The sequence below is a fragment of the Schistocerca piceifrons genome, chromosome 4 (assembly GCF_021461385.2).
Source record: "Schistocerca piceifrons isolate TAMUIC-IGC-003096 chromosome 4, iqSchPice1.1, whole genome shotgun sequence".
In the NCBI taxonomy this organism is placed as follows: Eukaryota; Metazoa; Arthropoda; class Insecta; order Orthoptera; family Acrididae; genus Schistocerca; species Schistocerca piceifrons.
The window spans coordinates 128,023,999-128,040,805 of NC_060141.1; the positions used below are offsets into that span (position 1 = coordinate 128,023,999).

At 44.9% G+C, this 16,807-nt stretch overlaps 1 protein-coding gene and 1 pseudogene across 1 annotated transcript in view; one reads left to right on the top strand and one right to left on the bottom strand.

The window, feature by feature from the left end:
• LOC124795663 overlaps window positions 1-16,807 on the top strand; it is a 48,097-nt gene that overhangs the window by 11,929 nt on the left and 19,361 nt on the right. The window contains exon 3 of the mRNA XM_047259737.1: window positions 9,832-10,233. Coding sequence (XP_047115693.1) covers window positions 9,832-10,233 — 402 coding nt within the window. The remainder of the gene's footprint in view (window positions 1-9,831; window positions 10,234-16,807) is intronic.
• On the bottom strand, window positions 16,281-16,398 carry LOC124796618 (annotated as a pseudogene).

Here is a 16,807-nt window from a genome sequence, read left to right on the forward strand (position 1 = left end):
GGAGCGTTCGCTGCTTCGAAACTTTATAGCACATTAATAACATGTGCGACGGCGGTACTCAAATTTGGAACCTTCCCTTTGGCGGGCAAGGCTGTTAGGTACTGAACTAATCGCGACCCACCCTCATAGATTCAGAGTGCACCCTTATCTGTAGAGTGAGAGATTCATCCTGGAAATATTCTCTTAGCCTCTGGCTAAGCTATTTCTCTGCAGTATCTTCTCCTCCACTCCACGGTACTCCCGCAGGGTACACAGAAATTCAGTGGAAAATAGGACTGAGGCTGTGAAGCTTTAAAGGCACGTCGTGAAACATGCCTTTATAGCGTGCCTTTATAGCTAAGTCGGTAACAGCATTTCTCGTGAGAGGCTACTTCCCAGGTTCGAGTTTCGGCCCAGCACACAGCTTTAATAACACGCGCAGTTTCCTTCTGTAGATCGCTGTTTTTTGCTGTCTCAGACTGTTTCTATCTTCAGATCTGTTAAATACCGTAAAAATTACTGATTAGAAAAGTAAAGCAACCGGAAACAGAGGTGTGATATGCCGCGTGATGTTATTTCAGTGATTACAAAATCGAGTGACATTTGCAAAGTTCTGGCCATTTGAGTCCACTTATCAGCATGGCTCGACGCACACGAGCAATTTATCATCGCGAGCTCGCAGCGCCATTTTCTCACGAGTTTCAGCAGCGCATGTGAAACAACCCGTCACGGGAATAATGCTCGCCAGCCGCTGCTGCATCGCAGCAATCTCACCGATCGCAGCCAAGCAGCAGTCGTAAGTGAATCGGGTAGCAACAGCTGCCATCAGCCTAGCATGTATGAAGCCGGACTCGATATGGAATTTTTCTTCGAAATGGTGAAAAAGAATACACGTCTTGCAAGGGGTATCATGGTAGGCTTAAGAAGAGAGGCACATAGTTTCAAGTATGTGTTAAGTTTTGTGATGATTTTGCTGGGAAATCTAATCAGGAGAGAAATGATATAACACGTAAACACCAGTGTTAAACTGCTTTGTCTTTGTGTACGAGAGTTAGTGGTTTTGCTCGAATATGGGTTTTTATAAATTCAAATAGAGGTAAGGACCAAATGCTTCCCTGTCGAGAGCTCATTCATCTCAATGAACACATCTTCCGTTAATGAATAACAGTTTAGAATACATTAAGTTCATTGTAATCAATGCTCTATTGTATTGCTGCGACAAAATACATAACTGCACACATTTCAATAATGATATAAATTATTTATTTTATTTAGCGTATGGCGCTACACACATGGTTTACACTTATTACATTATGAAATTATATGATAAAATACACTGTAGACTACATAAGTGAAGGATACATATTCAGATAAAATATAATGCATAAACACAAGAAAAGGTAATATCGCAGCAGATATTTTGCGCTACACAAGTCTTCAAATTCTGACGTCGAAATTGGCGATCCATTCGAGGCAGGTCGGTGTGGCGTTGAAGAAGTCAGCCGAACTACCCTGGTAGGCTCTTAATTCACAGTCCTGGGCGACGTGCTGTATTGTTTGATTAGGTGCCCCACAGTCAAAGCTAGGGCTGGGAAGCTTTCCCCACTTGTGTAGATTGTGTACACATAGTCCATGTCCTGTTCGGATTCTGTTTAGGCTTTTCCATAGCTGTCGTGGAAGTTCAAAGCCATTAGGTTTCTCTGATGGACCGATAAGATCACGGTTGTCAAGGGAGGCACTATCACTGCAGCTCTCGTGCCATTTAGTATCCGTGCTGAAGTTGGCAGCTGACAGTTGTTGGGCCAGTCTGAAAGGGGGATTTCTGCAGTGGAGTCGTGTTCTTTCCAAAGTTGGGACTTCTTCATGGATAGGAAGTATGGGGTTATTCATTATTTTTGTGTATTCTTTCACCAGAGCTTCCTGTCTTCGTAGGTTGGGTGGAGCTATATAACTAAGTGTCGGAAGCGAAACTATTGCGGTAGCCTTTATGCATCCACTTATGGTTCTGATAGCAGCGTTGAGCTGGGTTTCCACCTTGTTTATATGCTTGCTGGTTAACCACGCTGGTGCACAGTACTCGGCTGCAGAGTACACTAAGACGAGTGCAGAGGTTCGTAGTGTGTCTGCTGCTGCTCGCCAGTTAGTGCTGCAGAGCCTCTGAATGAGGTTGTTCCGTGAGCTTATTTTATTGGACACATTTTCCAGGAGTATTTTGAAGGATAATGTCCTATCTAAAGTGACCCCCAGGTACTTTGAATATGGTTGATATCGCAGTTGACTGTTATCCACATGAACCTTCAGCTCATATCCCGCCATTCTGTTGTTCAAATGAAAGCAGCTGACTTCAGTCTTGGTGGCATTTGGTATTAGCCTCCATTTGGTGAAATAGTCATGCATTTTGTTTAGGTCAGTTGTGAGGATGTTTTCAGTGTCTTCAAACTGCTTGTTTTGGATAGCTAGGGCCATATCATCAGCATAGCTGAACTTCTTTGAGATAGTTTCAGGCAGGTCAGAGATGTAGATTAAAGAGCATTGGTGCTAAAACAGATGCTTGAGGCAGTCCATTGTTCAGTTTCCTCTGTTTGCTTATGTCATTACCCTGTATCACCTGGAAGTACGTGATGACTGGGTGTTGTATGATGTCCTTAGGTTATTTAGATTTACGTAGTTCTAAGTTCTAAGGGGACTGATGACCATAGATATTAAGTCCCATAGTGTTCAGAGCCATTTGAACCATTTGAACCTGGAAGTATCTATCAGAAAGCATGTTGTTGATAAGTCTCAGTGTCATACGGCAGGGAATTACTTTTATCGGTTTGTGTAGAAGTCCTTCCTTCCATACAGTATCATAGGCAGCTGTTAGGTCTATGAAAGCTACTGCTGTCTTTTTTTGTTTTTGGAAACCTGATTCAATTATGTCGTTAGACTTAGAACCTGGTCTGTGCAGCTCCTATTGTGTCTGAAACCTGCCTGCTCTGGTGGGATGACTTCTAGGATTCGTTGGCCCAGCCTGTTGAGGAGTAGCCGTTCCAGAAGTTTGTAGCAGCAGCTGAGAAGAGGGATAGGGCGGTAACTTTCGTCTTTATCTGATGGTTTGTTTGGTTTCAGCACAAATTTAGTAATCTATCACGTTTGCAAATAAATTTATTTGCTATTCAGTAAGATCGTTGCGGACCCGATTTAGACACATTTGTCTTGTAAGGTATTGTCGGCACTGTCTGTAATGTAATCACAGAAAACATTTCTTCTACTGTTGAGTGAAATTCCTCCTTGGGTTAGTAGGATTTCATTGTATCGGTCACGTAGCTTGGTTTTCAGATCCCCTGGCGTTTTTCGGCCACCTTTCTTCTCCGGATATTTCGATATGCACTCTTTGTGCAAGGGTTTCCACAGAGATTTATGAACTTTCCTTGCTATTTTACACACTATTCTGTGGCAGACTCTGTACACATAATGTACTCGTAGATCAATTACAGTGCACCCACTACTCAGACACCTGGTGAAGATGAATAGATGATGCTGCCGCTGAACTATTACTGATAATAATCAAACGACTGTACATTCATTCGAAAATAATGAATTTAGTTTCATCTTCTCTTAAATAAAAAAAAAGGAAAATAACGCCTTTTACCGTGAACTCATGGCTCTGAGCACTATGGGACTCAACTGCTGAGGTCATTAGTCCCCTAGAACTTAGAACTAGTTAAACCTAACTAACCTAAGGACATCACAAACATCCATGCCCGAGGCAGGATTCGAACCTGCGACCGTAGCGGTCTTGCGGTTCCAGACTGCAGCGCCTTTAACCGCACGGCCACTTCGGCCGGCCCATTTTACCGTGAACTAATCACTGGGTAAAAATGTCCTGTTATGTTTCTTGGTATATTCATTGCAACGCAAGGATCTTCCCGGTGGTACTCGTAAACTTCGACCGGGTATGATGTTTGCAGTAGCTTATCTTTTCCTACTGATTCTGCAAGTTACCCCCTGGTAATGGTTTAATGGTTTAACAAATTTGTGTGCTCCACGAAGTAACAGGCCCCTGCGAGTTACTGCTGGCGTATTAATAATTTCTAGCGTGTGGGTTTAAACAACCGGTAAAAATTTGAAGCAACGGTTAACGCGATTATTTTTTTTATTACCACTACAGAAGGCACCTATGCAGGGCTTAATAGGGAGCATACAGCTTTTATTTTATTTTCATTTGTCGATCCAGTACGCGACTGAGGTAGGGACTAACTTTAGGTTTCACCTATTCTTTATGTTGTTTATGATAAAGGGAGGAGATAATCAGTAGAGGATCTAGATTAATTAATATTTGCTAACTACCTACATCATTTGAATAAGCAGCCGTGAATCTACTGAAATTGTTACTGCCCATTCTTATGCAACAGCAGGGGCTCTCATTTTATACATCATGACAAATGGTCTCTCTAGTCAACAGGACTTACTTTCGCCACGTAATTATGGAAAGGGAGAGGGTAGCGCAGTCCTGGCTTCAATGAAGTTTCATGCAAGCACACAATTAGTCCTAAAGCCATGCCTTCTTTTGATATTACATTTAATTACTATTGGTCACGCGGATCAAGTTCAGCAAAACACACTACAAGTGAACACGGTCAGGGCAGAAGACCGTTGACCCAATTTCGCGTCAAAGTGAATACGTGCACATTTCATAATTCAGAGTTCTTATTCTCCACACAAATTCACTGCTTCCGATCTGAGCTATACGAAACTGTAGTGAGGCTACTGTACATTTTTGGATCGAAACTCCACGTTAATAATGTGGTGGTTGCTCCAGCCGACCATGAGGCAGAAAACCAAGCACACAAAGAAAACATATCAGAAATAAAAAAAAATGCCCCACAATATCACTGTGAAAGAAACACCACATTAAAATACATTAAATGAGTTAACTTTTGTTGTGCTCTGAGCAATAATACGACCGTGACCTTAAGGCACATGGCAAGTGCCTGACCAAATTTAATGAAATTACGAAAATAAACTCCCTTATGCGGTTTTCGTGGTAATGTCACACTTGATTTCAACACCTGAACCTTAGTAGCGAACAGATTTGAAATATTCTAATACCTTTGATAATACTACCATAAATCGAGAGCAACGTCTTCAAGGTCTGCACCACGGCACTATCCAGGAACCAGTGACCTGCGAGCTACATCACCTGACCGTTTCAGGTTCAAAAGCAGGGCTGGAGAGAGTGGTTCGCCAACCTGACAGAGCCTATACTTGCACACTTTGTCCTTTCCAAGCTTGTTCGCGCTTGGGGGTTGGTAAAATATTACCACAGAACCACTCTACTCATGCATTGCTACAGCCTCTGACTAAAGCTTTCTGCTACTTCACATACATTCTCATTCATGCAGCCCAGGTCCACAAGGGAAAGGATGAAGGGAAACTTGACATTCTCTCCTGCTTGTTACCCACTGATTTATTTCCGCCGAGTAAAAGCATTCTCGCTATTAATTCTCTTGTACCGGAAATGTATTGAGAAAATGTGGAATGGTACAACTAGTTCCGTTTCATCACAAATGAAACAATCAAACACTGGCTGCAATCTTGTCCCTACGTGCATAATCGTTGGCTTCCACTCCAGTACTGCTGCATGCTTATCGCTGCGATCCCGTCGTGTGTGCACTGAAATGATTTCTCATGCTACGATCTCACTGTGAGCACGGGCGTCTATTACTCGCTCGTGTGTATCGAGCATATAACGTTGCCCTGTATGGACGCTGAGAAGGAGCTGTTGTACCCTCTTCTGAGACAAGCTTGTCGGCAACTGTTGTAACTCTTCCTTGTTATCCTGGATGTTAATTCTAGGGTGGGTTGATGTTCTAACTGGTCTCAGCAAGTGCTATCAGCGACAGACGTAAGGCTCTTTTTGTCCATGGGTGTACCTCAACATCTAACATTATCCCGCTGAAAACTACCACCAGGGTACTGTCGCATGTGGGGTAACATGTGTCGTTGGTGTCGTCAGAATTCCCTGAACCACTACCAACCGTGATGTAAAGTAAGAACTGTGTCTCTCCGAAACAGTCGAAGAGACGTGTCTCTCCCTGTAACGACACCGTACTCGCCAATGATGTTCATCGGGGGTAGTGCAGAACCGCAAATAATCGCTGAATACAGTACATATGGGACGCTAATTCTCCAGTTCAGGTGTTGCTGATCTTCCACCAATGGCACAGAATGTTGGAGGCACACCATTAATTGCTCTTGTGAATGGCCACGATGTGGCTGGTGCACAATATAGTGATCCTTCCTTATGGCGGTCAGACGTCACCGACGGGAACCTTGATAACAAGTATGCCAGCTGTCGCGTTCGCTTTCAGTCGAACGTCAGGCCCTTGTCACATCCAAGTACCCCCCATATTGCAGGTTGCACCAGCAGTTGGAATGGAGACCCACGATGAGGACGAAACATTGTCAGAAGCTGATCAGGCTGTCTCATATGATTACGAGGCATCTCTGTGTCATTCACGGTAATCACTCAACATTTGACTTTTTCCTTTATTGTTATTTCATCCCCTCGCCCCAGAAGGGAGGGGGAGACAGACTGTCGCCGGTACAGTCAATCTGCTTTTCAGCCACTGGGCAACAATAACGAACTGAGAAGAAAAACAAGAAATGGATGCGTGAAATATTAACAATTTCCTTAGGATTCTTCCAATGAATCTCAGTCTGGCATCTGCTTTATCGACGATTAATTTTATATGGACATTCCATTTTAAATCACTCCTAATGCCTATTCCCAAATAATTTATGGAATTAACTGCTTCCAGTTGCTGACCTGCTATATTGTAGCTAAATGATAAAGGATCTTTCTTGCTATGTATTCGCAGCACATTACACTTGGCTACATTGAGATTCAGTTGCCATTCCCTGCACCACGCGTCAATTCGTTGCAGATCCTCCTGCATTTCAGTACAATTTTCCATTGTTACATCCTCTCGATATACTACAGCATCATCCAGAAGAAGCCTCAGTGAACTTCCCATGTTATCCATTAGGTCATTTATATATATATATATATTGTGAATAGCAACGGTCCTACGACACTCCCCTGCGGCACACTTGAAATCACTCTTACTTCTTAAGACTTCTCTCTATTGAGAATGACACGCTGCGTTCTGTTATCTAGGAACTCTACAATCCAATCGCACAATTGGTCTGACAGTCCATATGCTCCTGCTTTGTTCACTAAACGACTGTGGGGAACTGTATCAAACGCCTTGCGGAAGAAACATGGCATCTTCCTGGGAACCCGAGTCTATGGACCTGTGAGTGTCGTGGACGAAAAGCGCGAGCTGGGTTTCAAACGATCGTCTTTTTACAAACTCATGTTGATTCCAACAGAGTAGCTTTCTAGTCTCCAGAAAAGTCATTACTCTCGAACATAACAAGTGTTCCAAAATTCTCAACTGATCGACGTTAGAGATATAGGTCTATAGTTCTGCACATCTGTTCGACGTCCCTTTCTGAAAAATGGGATGACCTGTGCCCTTTTCCAATCTTTTGGAACGCTACGCTCTTCTAGAGACGTACGGTACACCACTGCAAGGAGGGGGGCAAGTTCCTTCGCGTACTCTGTGTAAAATCGAACTGGTTTTGTAATCTCCCCCTTACTAATCGGCCTATACTGTTTGCAATATAAAGTTTGACCGTGGATCGTGTGTATAGCTGATGGAATTTTTCTAATTGGATAAGGCTATCTTTCCCGAAGAAGTAATACCGATAAGTAGGGGGAAAGTGTACAACCGATCTTTCTGATAGAAAAAATATACTAAAAATAAAAAAGTAACTAACCCGAACAGGGCTACAATTTGGAAAGATGAAAGTTATTTTGTGCATTCACTCACGAACAACACTGGACACTAAAGGGGTACCACTGATCATGAATCCAAAAGTTACACTAATGAACAAAAAGGAAATAATTACGGTCACCAGCCCACTTGGGCGGTTTACATCCAAAATCCTGTACAAGTATGACAGGAAAGAAAAACATTTATTATTTAACACTGCCGTGGCAACTGAAGGTTGTAACGTTTTTTTGACACTAATTTTAAGTGAGTATGTAATGATAAAAGAAAACTGAGAAGTCACTTTTACGTTAAGTTTGTCATTAAATTCTGAAAAGGGCAATCGTGTAATGATTTGAAAATATGCACTTAAACTGTATGTTAGTATTGAACTTTGTTATGTGAACAATGACTTTCAGAGACCTCAACATAACGTCATCAAAGAAATTTAGAGGAAGGGAAGCACCTTTTACTTTGCAGCTACTTAATTTTCAAATTGAATTTTATATTATTGTTTGAACACCTCAGCCTCTTTACTGACTTGAACAGAATTAAATACTAGAATACGTACCAAACCAAATAGCCATGTGCTCCAAGCTATATTTAAAATAAATAAAACTTCCACACTCTTAATTTGTGCATTTTCTTTAGATTTTGATTTTTTCCATTGATAGATTCTCAAACTTCGGTTACATATAAGGAAAAAAGGGATGAAGGACGCTGCTTGGTAACAATGTCTCGGGGCAATGAGGACACAATCGCCCTGAAATTAACTGATTATTATTTAAATAAAGTTCAATAATCAAATCACATTCGCCGGCCGAAGTGGCCGTGCGGTTAAAGGCGCTGCAGTCTGGAACCGCAAGACCGCTACGGTCGCAGGTTCGAATCCTGCCTCGGGCATGGATGTTTGTGATGTCCTTAGGTTAGTTAGGTTTAACTAGTTCTAAGTTCTAGCGGACTAATGACCTCAGCAGTTGTGTCCCATAGTGCTCAAAGCCACTTTTGAACCAAATCACATTCAGTTGTGCTGCTGGGTTATCCATTAATACTTTCTACCAACGAACAGTCTTACTTCATTGCAATACGTGCGACGAAACACAGAGCCGACAACGAGCCTGGAACTGTTGCTGTTGTTGAGGACAGTAGTAACTTGTGGGGCAACAGCTAATTACAGGGACGGGCAATCGTAATAAATACAGCCTCTTCCGCCTGTCCACTGTCCTTCCTCCTGCTTATAGTCATCTGGCCGGCGCTCTCTGCTGCGAGAGCGCTAACACCACACTTCCGCGCACTACAAGCGCTGGAACCCGTCTCCAGCTCTCTCCGCGTGCTCTGAGCAACAACCTCCTACCCAAAGATTTTACAACGCACAAGCACTGCTATTATCGTTGCTAGTCGATGCAAATAACAGTTCCTTTGGCTTTTTCCCAGTGCTTATAAGTTTCACGGTAAAACACAGGTAAATACAATGAAACATCAACAGACTTCTACCTAAATGTACACATACAGTGAAGCAATGTCCTTACTTGTTAAAAGAAAGCATTTAAATTACTAATATTTACATACAATTCAAAAACGATTTTATATATCGGTAGCAGGTGCCTTGCATCCTGCATTTTCGGTGTTACAGTATCCAATCAGGTCTAGCGGCCTTTCCTCTTTTGAGCGATTTTAACTGTTTTTCTATCCCTCTGTCATCTATTTCTATATCTAACAGTTAGTCATCTGTGCGACAATCTAGAGATGGAACTACAGTGTAGCCTTTCTCTATGAAACAGCTTTGGTAAAAGACATTTAGTATTTCGGCCTTTAGTCTGTCATCCTCTGTTTCAGTATCATTTTGGTCACAGGGTGTCAGGACATTTTGATTTGACACTGTTCATGCCTATTACATATCTTACCATATGTGACTGTTCTACCTGTCACATTGAAAGCGACTGGAATCATTTCCATACCTATAAGAGATGTGCGGCTGGATTGGCAGCCGGCCAGTATTTTTTGTCAGCTGCTGTGGATGGGTTCCCGGCAGGGCGTGCCGGTGGCGGCAAGCACGCTGCTGCTGGCACTGCTGGCGGCGGACCGGCTGGCGGCGGTGCGGCGGCCGCGGCTGTATGCGGCGTGGCGGCGGCTGGGGGCGCGCGTCGCGGCCGCCGCCTGGCTGGGGGCGGCGCTGTCGGCGGCGCCGCTGCTGGCGGTGGGCGCGCCGCCCGCCCCCGCGCCGGCGTGGCTGTCGCTGGCGCGCCTGCTGGCGGTGCACGCGCTGCCCTGCGCCGCCGTCGCCGCCTGCCACGCCGCCGTCTGCGCCACGCTTGGCCGCGCCTCGCTGTTGGCCGCTGCCGCCCGCGGGGAGGTGCCGCTGCCAATGCCGCTGCTCTGCAGGCCCCGGCACGTCATTATCGTCGCCTCCGTCGCCAACGACGCGCCCTCCAAGGTACCGCAACAGCACAAGTAGACCACTCGTATCGTCATCATCACATTCAGTTTTCACTCAATCCTTGCCTGTTCCAGATACAAGTACACTACTGGCCATTAAAACTGCTACACCACGAAGATGACGTGCTACAGACGCGAACTTTAGCCGCCAGGAAGAAGATGCTGTGATATGCTAATGATTAGCTTTTCAGAGTATTCACACAAGGTTGGCGCCGTTGGCGACATCTACAACGTGCTGACATGAAGAAAGTTTCCAACCGATTTCTCATACACAAACAGCAGTTGACCGGCGTTGCCTGGTGGAACGTTGTTGTGATGCCTCGTGTAAGGAGGAGAAATGCGTAATATCAAGTTTTCGACTTTGATAAAGGTCGGATTGTAGCCTGTCGCGATTGCGGTTTCTCGTATCGCGACAAAGCTGTTCACGTTGTTCGAGATGCAATCGAGCAGAATATGGAATCGGTGGGTTCAGGCCGGTATACGGAACGCCGTGCAGGATCCCAACGGCCTCGTATCACTAGCAGTTGAGACGACAGGCACCTTATCCGAATGGCTGTAACGGATCGTGCAGCCACGTCTCGATCCCTGAGTCAACAGATGGGGATGTTTGCAAGACAACAATCATGTGCACGAACAGTTCGACGACGTTTGCAGCAGCATGGACTATCAGCTCGGAGACCATGGCTGCGGTTACCCTTCACGCTGCATCACAGACAGGAGCGCCTGCGATGGTGTAGTCAACGACGAACCTGGGTGCACGAATGGAAAAACGTCATTTTTTTCGGATGAATCCGGGTTCTGCTTCCAGCATCGTGATGGTCGCATCCGTGTTTGGCGACATCGCGGTGAACGCACATTGGAAGAGTGTATTCGTCATCGCCATACTGGTGTATCACCCGGCGTGATGGTATGGGGTGCCATTGGTTACACGTCTCGGCCACCTCTTGTTCGCATTGACGGCACTTTGAACACTGGATGTTACATTTCACATGTGTTACGATCCGTGGTTCTACCCTTCATTCGATCCCTGCGAAACCCTACGTTTCAGCAGGATAATGCACGACCGCATGTTGCAGGTCCTGTACGGACCTTTCTGGATACAGAAAATGTTCGACTGCTGCCATGGTCAGCACATTCTCCAGATCTCTCACCAACTGAAAACTTCTGGTCAATGATGGCCGAGCAACTGGCTCGTCAGAATACGCCAGTCACTACTCTTGATGAAATGTGGTACCGTGTTGAAGCTGCATGGGCAGCTGTACCTGTACACGGCATCCAAGCTGTTTGACTCAATGCCCAGGCGTATCAAGCCGTTATTACGGCCAGAGGTGGTTGTTCTGGATACTGATTTCTCATGATCTATGCACCCAAATTGCGTGAAAATGTAATCACGTGTCAGTTCTAGTATAATATATTTGTCCAACGAATACCCGTTTATCATCTGCATTTCTTCTTGGTGTAGCAATTTTAATGGCCCGTAGTTTAGAATGCAGATAATGTCTCAATCTCTTCTTCGGACGCTCTGCATTCCTTTTTCTTGAAGTATATAACTGTATATTAATTTAGGCGTTCGTTTTTCTGATATCCGTTAAATACGATCATGCCATTTATTTCAGCACTCCGCTGTTCTCTGTAGTACGCTTTTCACACTCAGTTCATTCCTGTTTTACTACCGTGCGGTTAAAATAAAGCTTTCCCTTTTTAACACGTTATAGCAAGGATACTAATTACCGTCCGAGCACCAAACTTCGTTGCATTAATGTCCAGAGTGTGTGATATACGATTTCCATGCGACACAGCGCCACCGTCCTGTACCAAGTATGGCCACCAGATGCTATGATCAGTCATTGTGATTTAAAATTTCACATACCTGACCAGTCGCTGTGCTTTTGTTGACCTGTCAACATGAGCTTGGAGAAAAGGAGCAGCGCATTATTGGTGAAGCTCTATTAACAAAACAACAGTAACGCTGCAGCTGCATATTGCCAGCTGAAAGGATTACTGAAGGGTCCTCTTTTCCACCTTCCGTGCGTAGCGTGATGGAGAAGTTCGAAGCAACTGGATAATGCGGCGTCGCTGTGGGAAGAGGCCACGACCGGCTGCACCACAGTTGGTTGATGAAATCGCTGTAGCTATGGGAGACAACACTGCACGCAATCCCCGATCGTCATGCAGCGCGCGTATAGTGTCACAACAGTTCAACATCCCGTAGTCCACTATACGGAAGGTACTTCGAATCATTCTCAGAGGTATCCATTCAAGACCAATATCGTAGAGCAGCTTTCACCATAGGACGCACATAGACGAATTGACTTCGCTCTCCCCTTCCTCGCAAGGACTGAAGTTAACGAAGGCTGGCCATGGGCCATTCTATGGACTGACAAAGATCATTTTCTCTGACAGGTGAGGTGAACACTCGGAATTGCAGAGTATGGGGATCTCCACCTTCAGTCACTCAGCATAAAGTTTCTCTCTACAGTAAACGTTTCACCGTATGTGTCCGCAGCTGGTGGTCTAGTGGGTAGCGTTGCTGCCTCTGGAGCACGGGAATCCGGGTCCGATTCCCGGCCGGGTTGGGGATTTTCTCTGCCCGGGGACTGGGTGTTTGTGTTGTCCTCATCATTTCGTCATCATTTGTGACTGGATTGGATTGTGAATAAAATTGACTGTGTCGAAATTGGGACTTCGTATGGGCGCCGATGACCGCGCAGTTTAGCGCCCCACAAACCAAACATCACCGTGTCACCGGATGGTGTGGCTTCGCCGCTATGTCCATCACTGGCCCACTCTTTTCTGAACAGGTTAGCGCTCAGTGACAAAGACGTGCATTGTCACTGGCCAGCATTATTGCGATACGCTTCCTCAGCATGTCATATCTGCTGTACATATGAGAGACGCATTGAACTCAAAAGCTTTCGTGCAAGATGGGGCCCCACCAAACATGGCACGTGAAGTGCACCTGCACCACCGAAACACATTTGGAAACGATTGAATTATCAGCCGATCGTTTCCAAATGCTTGGCCGCACGATCACCTGACCTCACTCCTTGTGATTTCTGGTTGTGTGGCTACCTGAAGGACGAGGTTTACCATGAAACATTCACACATGTGCTGATCTGAAGAGCTACATTTAAAGAAAGGTATCCAGCATATCTACGGACATGCTTCGTTCTGCTGTGAAAAATGCAATTCTGCGCTTTCAGACCCTTCTCGACCCCGATGGGCTTCATATGGAGCCCCTTTTGTAGCAGAAATGGTACAGATATGTGATGGTACGACGTATCGAAGCAGCACGTTAAAACTATTTAAATTAAATTGATTCTGCATTATTTCTCTTTTCCATGTCCTTGAAATTTAATGTTACCAAGGCTGGTATTCGTACGACAGTTAATTTCCTTGTTATAACGTGTTAAACAGGAAAAATTTAATAATAACCACGCGGTATTTTTGAATCACGATTACTGGAAATCAAGATTCTGTCCAGATGCAACACAGGGTGCCCGGTGAAGAGGTGTCTCATGTTAAAATTAGATACCTAGAAAACTAGGACGGATGGACAGTATTTTTATTGTGAAATCTCTAACAAAATTTATACGTAAGTTTGTAAGCCCTTTTGGAATACATAATATATGTCATGTGTATGTGTGGTTGCCTAATGTCTCCGCAGTGGCATTCTCATGCCTATAAATGATTAAAACGACACTGCCATTAAAACTTACACCTAGGGATTCACAGAAAACGAGGTAACATATTGTGGTTTTACGTGAATTTAGCACATCAAACCAATTATTACTATCGAGCTGTTACTAAAATGAATCACAACTCGATACCGAGAATTATTTATTCTCAGCAATCATGTACTGTGCAAAAAATTGTATAAATATGGGGTACCCATTGTCGGATTCTACCTTACACGTAATTTTGAGGTTAGCAGAAGTCAATGTTTGACTTTCGTTAGACCACCCCTATTGCCCACCTTCCCTCCCCCCTTCCCCCCTCCCCCCCCCCGCCCCCCGCCCCCGCCACACCGCACGCCCCTGTTATTAGACGGACAAGAAGTCGGCTGTTACTGATTAGCAGTGAGAAACTAAAGACCTACATTTACTATGTTTCCCTATCTACCAAACCAGAGTGAGCATATCACCTACTGAAGTACGGACAGCAGTCGTGCTGCAACTCTCTGCCTACACGGTTGGGACAGTATGCGGTCCGCGAACTCGTACTGCTGAAATTTCCTCAGTACAAGACAGAACGTGAGTTAAGATTTCCGTTTGGTCACTAGCCGGAACAGAAGTTCGACTCAAGTTTTCTCCCGTAAAGAAGTACTTTACTGTGTGTCAGACTCCACAAAGAGCTAAAGAATCGTCACTGGAGTATGCAGAATAACAACCATCACAGAGAAAAGACTTCACGGTAAGAGCGCAAACGAGCAATGAAATTTGCCATCATAGCCTATGGTATCTCAACGGGTGCCACATGGATGGTCGATTCAAACTCGTCCAGCGTGGTCGGGTGGTTTTGGTAGACAGTGTCTTTCCATGTGCCTCACAAAAAGCAGTTACGTGTAGTCAAATCTGAAGAACATGGAGGCCAGTCCAACACTGTCAGTAAATTTCTAAAATCCCAACGCTATGGCTCAGTTCCCGAAGCATTCACCAAGAAAGGGAAATATCTGTTTATTGCGATGTGATCTGCTCACAACTTGCTTTAACCACTCAAAACTGTGATTTTAGGCTCACTAGCCAATAATACCTCTGCAGCCAACCGCAGTCCAAATGGCAGTTTGTGAATTACAGTGGATATTTTCGGAACCCCAATATCGCCGGTTTCATTTATTCAAGACTCCATTCAGATGGAAGTATGCTTCATCCGTGTACCAGAGGCAGGCAACAACAAATCCTTCATCATCGAACATTGTGAGAATCTCGTTGGATAGTCAGCCCTCTGTCGCACAACTCTTTCATGTATGGACTGACGGCTTTGGATTTTGAATGGAAACATGTGTAGGCTCTGTCTCGTCATTTTTTGCGTGGTGGAACGTTTCAAACCAGTCTCTTCTGTTATTTTTCTGATGGATTTCCCTGGAGTTTGGTGAATAATTTCAAAAACCGTGGCGACCTTTTCAGGTTTATTGCTGTTTGCCTGGCGCAACATTCCATGCTAGATTATGTGCAACACTGCCAGCTCATTGGAGAGCTTGTCAATGGTTTTCGCATGGGGTCCTTTAGGAACATTAAATCGTGTTTGACAACTGCGCCTTGTTGCCAAACTACTGTATTCTAACATCTGGTATTCCAGTACCAGAAAAACACGTTGTTACGAACTCTAACCACCTATCACGTTTCAGTGGTGAAGCCGATCTACCTGTGCTGCGGCGCATTATGTAGAGGCAGTATGTACTGCGATGTATAAAATTATTATAAATTTCACAGTAAATATAAGATTTGTTGCTCTCGTCCATAGAGCTTAGTTTTCTAGCCACTTAATTTTGAAGTCGGGGACTCCGTCGCTGAACACCCTGTACTAGTATGATACGAAACCTTCGGAACTGGACAAAATCTTGATTTCAAGTAATCATGAATCGTGAGTACAAGAACAACTTTTCTCCAGATGGTAACCATCCAGCCGTCAACAAATCATTCGGATTCTGGAAGACTTATAATGATCATAGAGTTTACGTGGTCTGTCATAAGCAGACGTAGCAGTACTAAAGTTCCTTGTCGAAGTATATAGTGTGTGATCACCGGGTCGTACATCAGGGACCTCTGACACTACATTGATATCGTTGGATTGAATAAACGACACACTTCTTACTGGTCTGTACAACGGTAAGGTGGAGCAAGCAGTGATGAACAGCACAGCCCTCCGTCTTCAGGCCACAAGTGGCCCATCGGGACCATCCGACCGCCGCGTCATCCTCAGATGAGGATGGGGCGTGTGGTCAGCACACCGCTCTCCCGGTCGTTATGATGGTGACCAGAGCCGCTACTATTTGGTCTTGTAGCTCCTCAATTGGCATCATGAGGCTGAGTGCACCCCGAAAAATGGCAACAGCACATGGGGGCCCGGATGGTCACCCATCCAAGTGCCGGCCACGCCCGACAGCGCTTAACTTCGGTGATCTGACGGGAACCGGTGTATCCACTGCGGCGAGGCCGTTGCCCAGTGATGAACAGGGTGGTTGTAATTAAACGTTCGCTACTTGAACCAGTGTAGAGGGAAAACTATTTACTGTGTGATGTCCAGTTTCATACGGATGACGTTCAGATTGTACGCTGCAAGTGGTTACGTTTTTAGTAGTGTTATTGTCATGACTTGCCGTAAGGCGCTGGTACTGGTACGGCGACGCCGGATTGAAACACAAACATCAATGTGCATTACTGTTACAGGCAGTCAACATGGGTCTCGACTAGGTGAGCAGGGCGTTACTCGTAAGGCTGTGTCATCAAAACAAAAACTGTCTAACCTTACAACTTTTACCTTCGACAGCTTGCTCTAGGTCCATGGACGCTGTTGCCTGATGCCTTAACACATATCGTATCGTCCCGTTCCGACTTCTTGTCAGTGTCTTC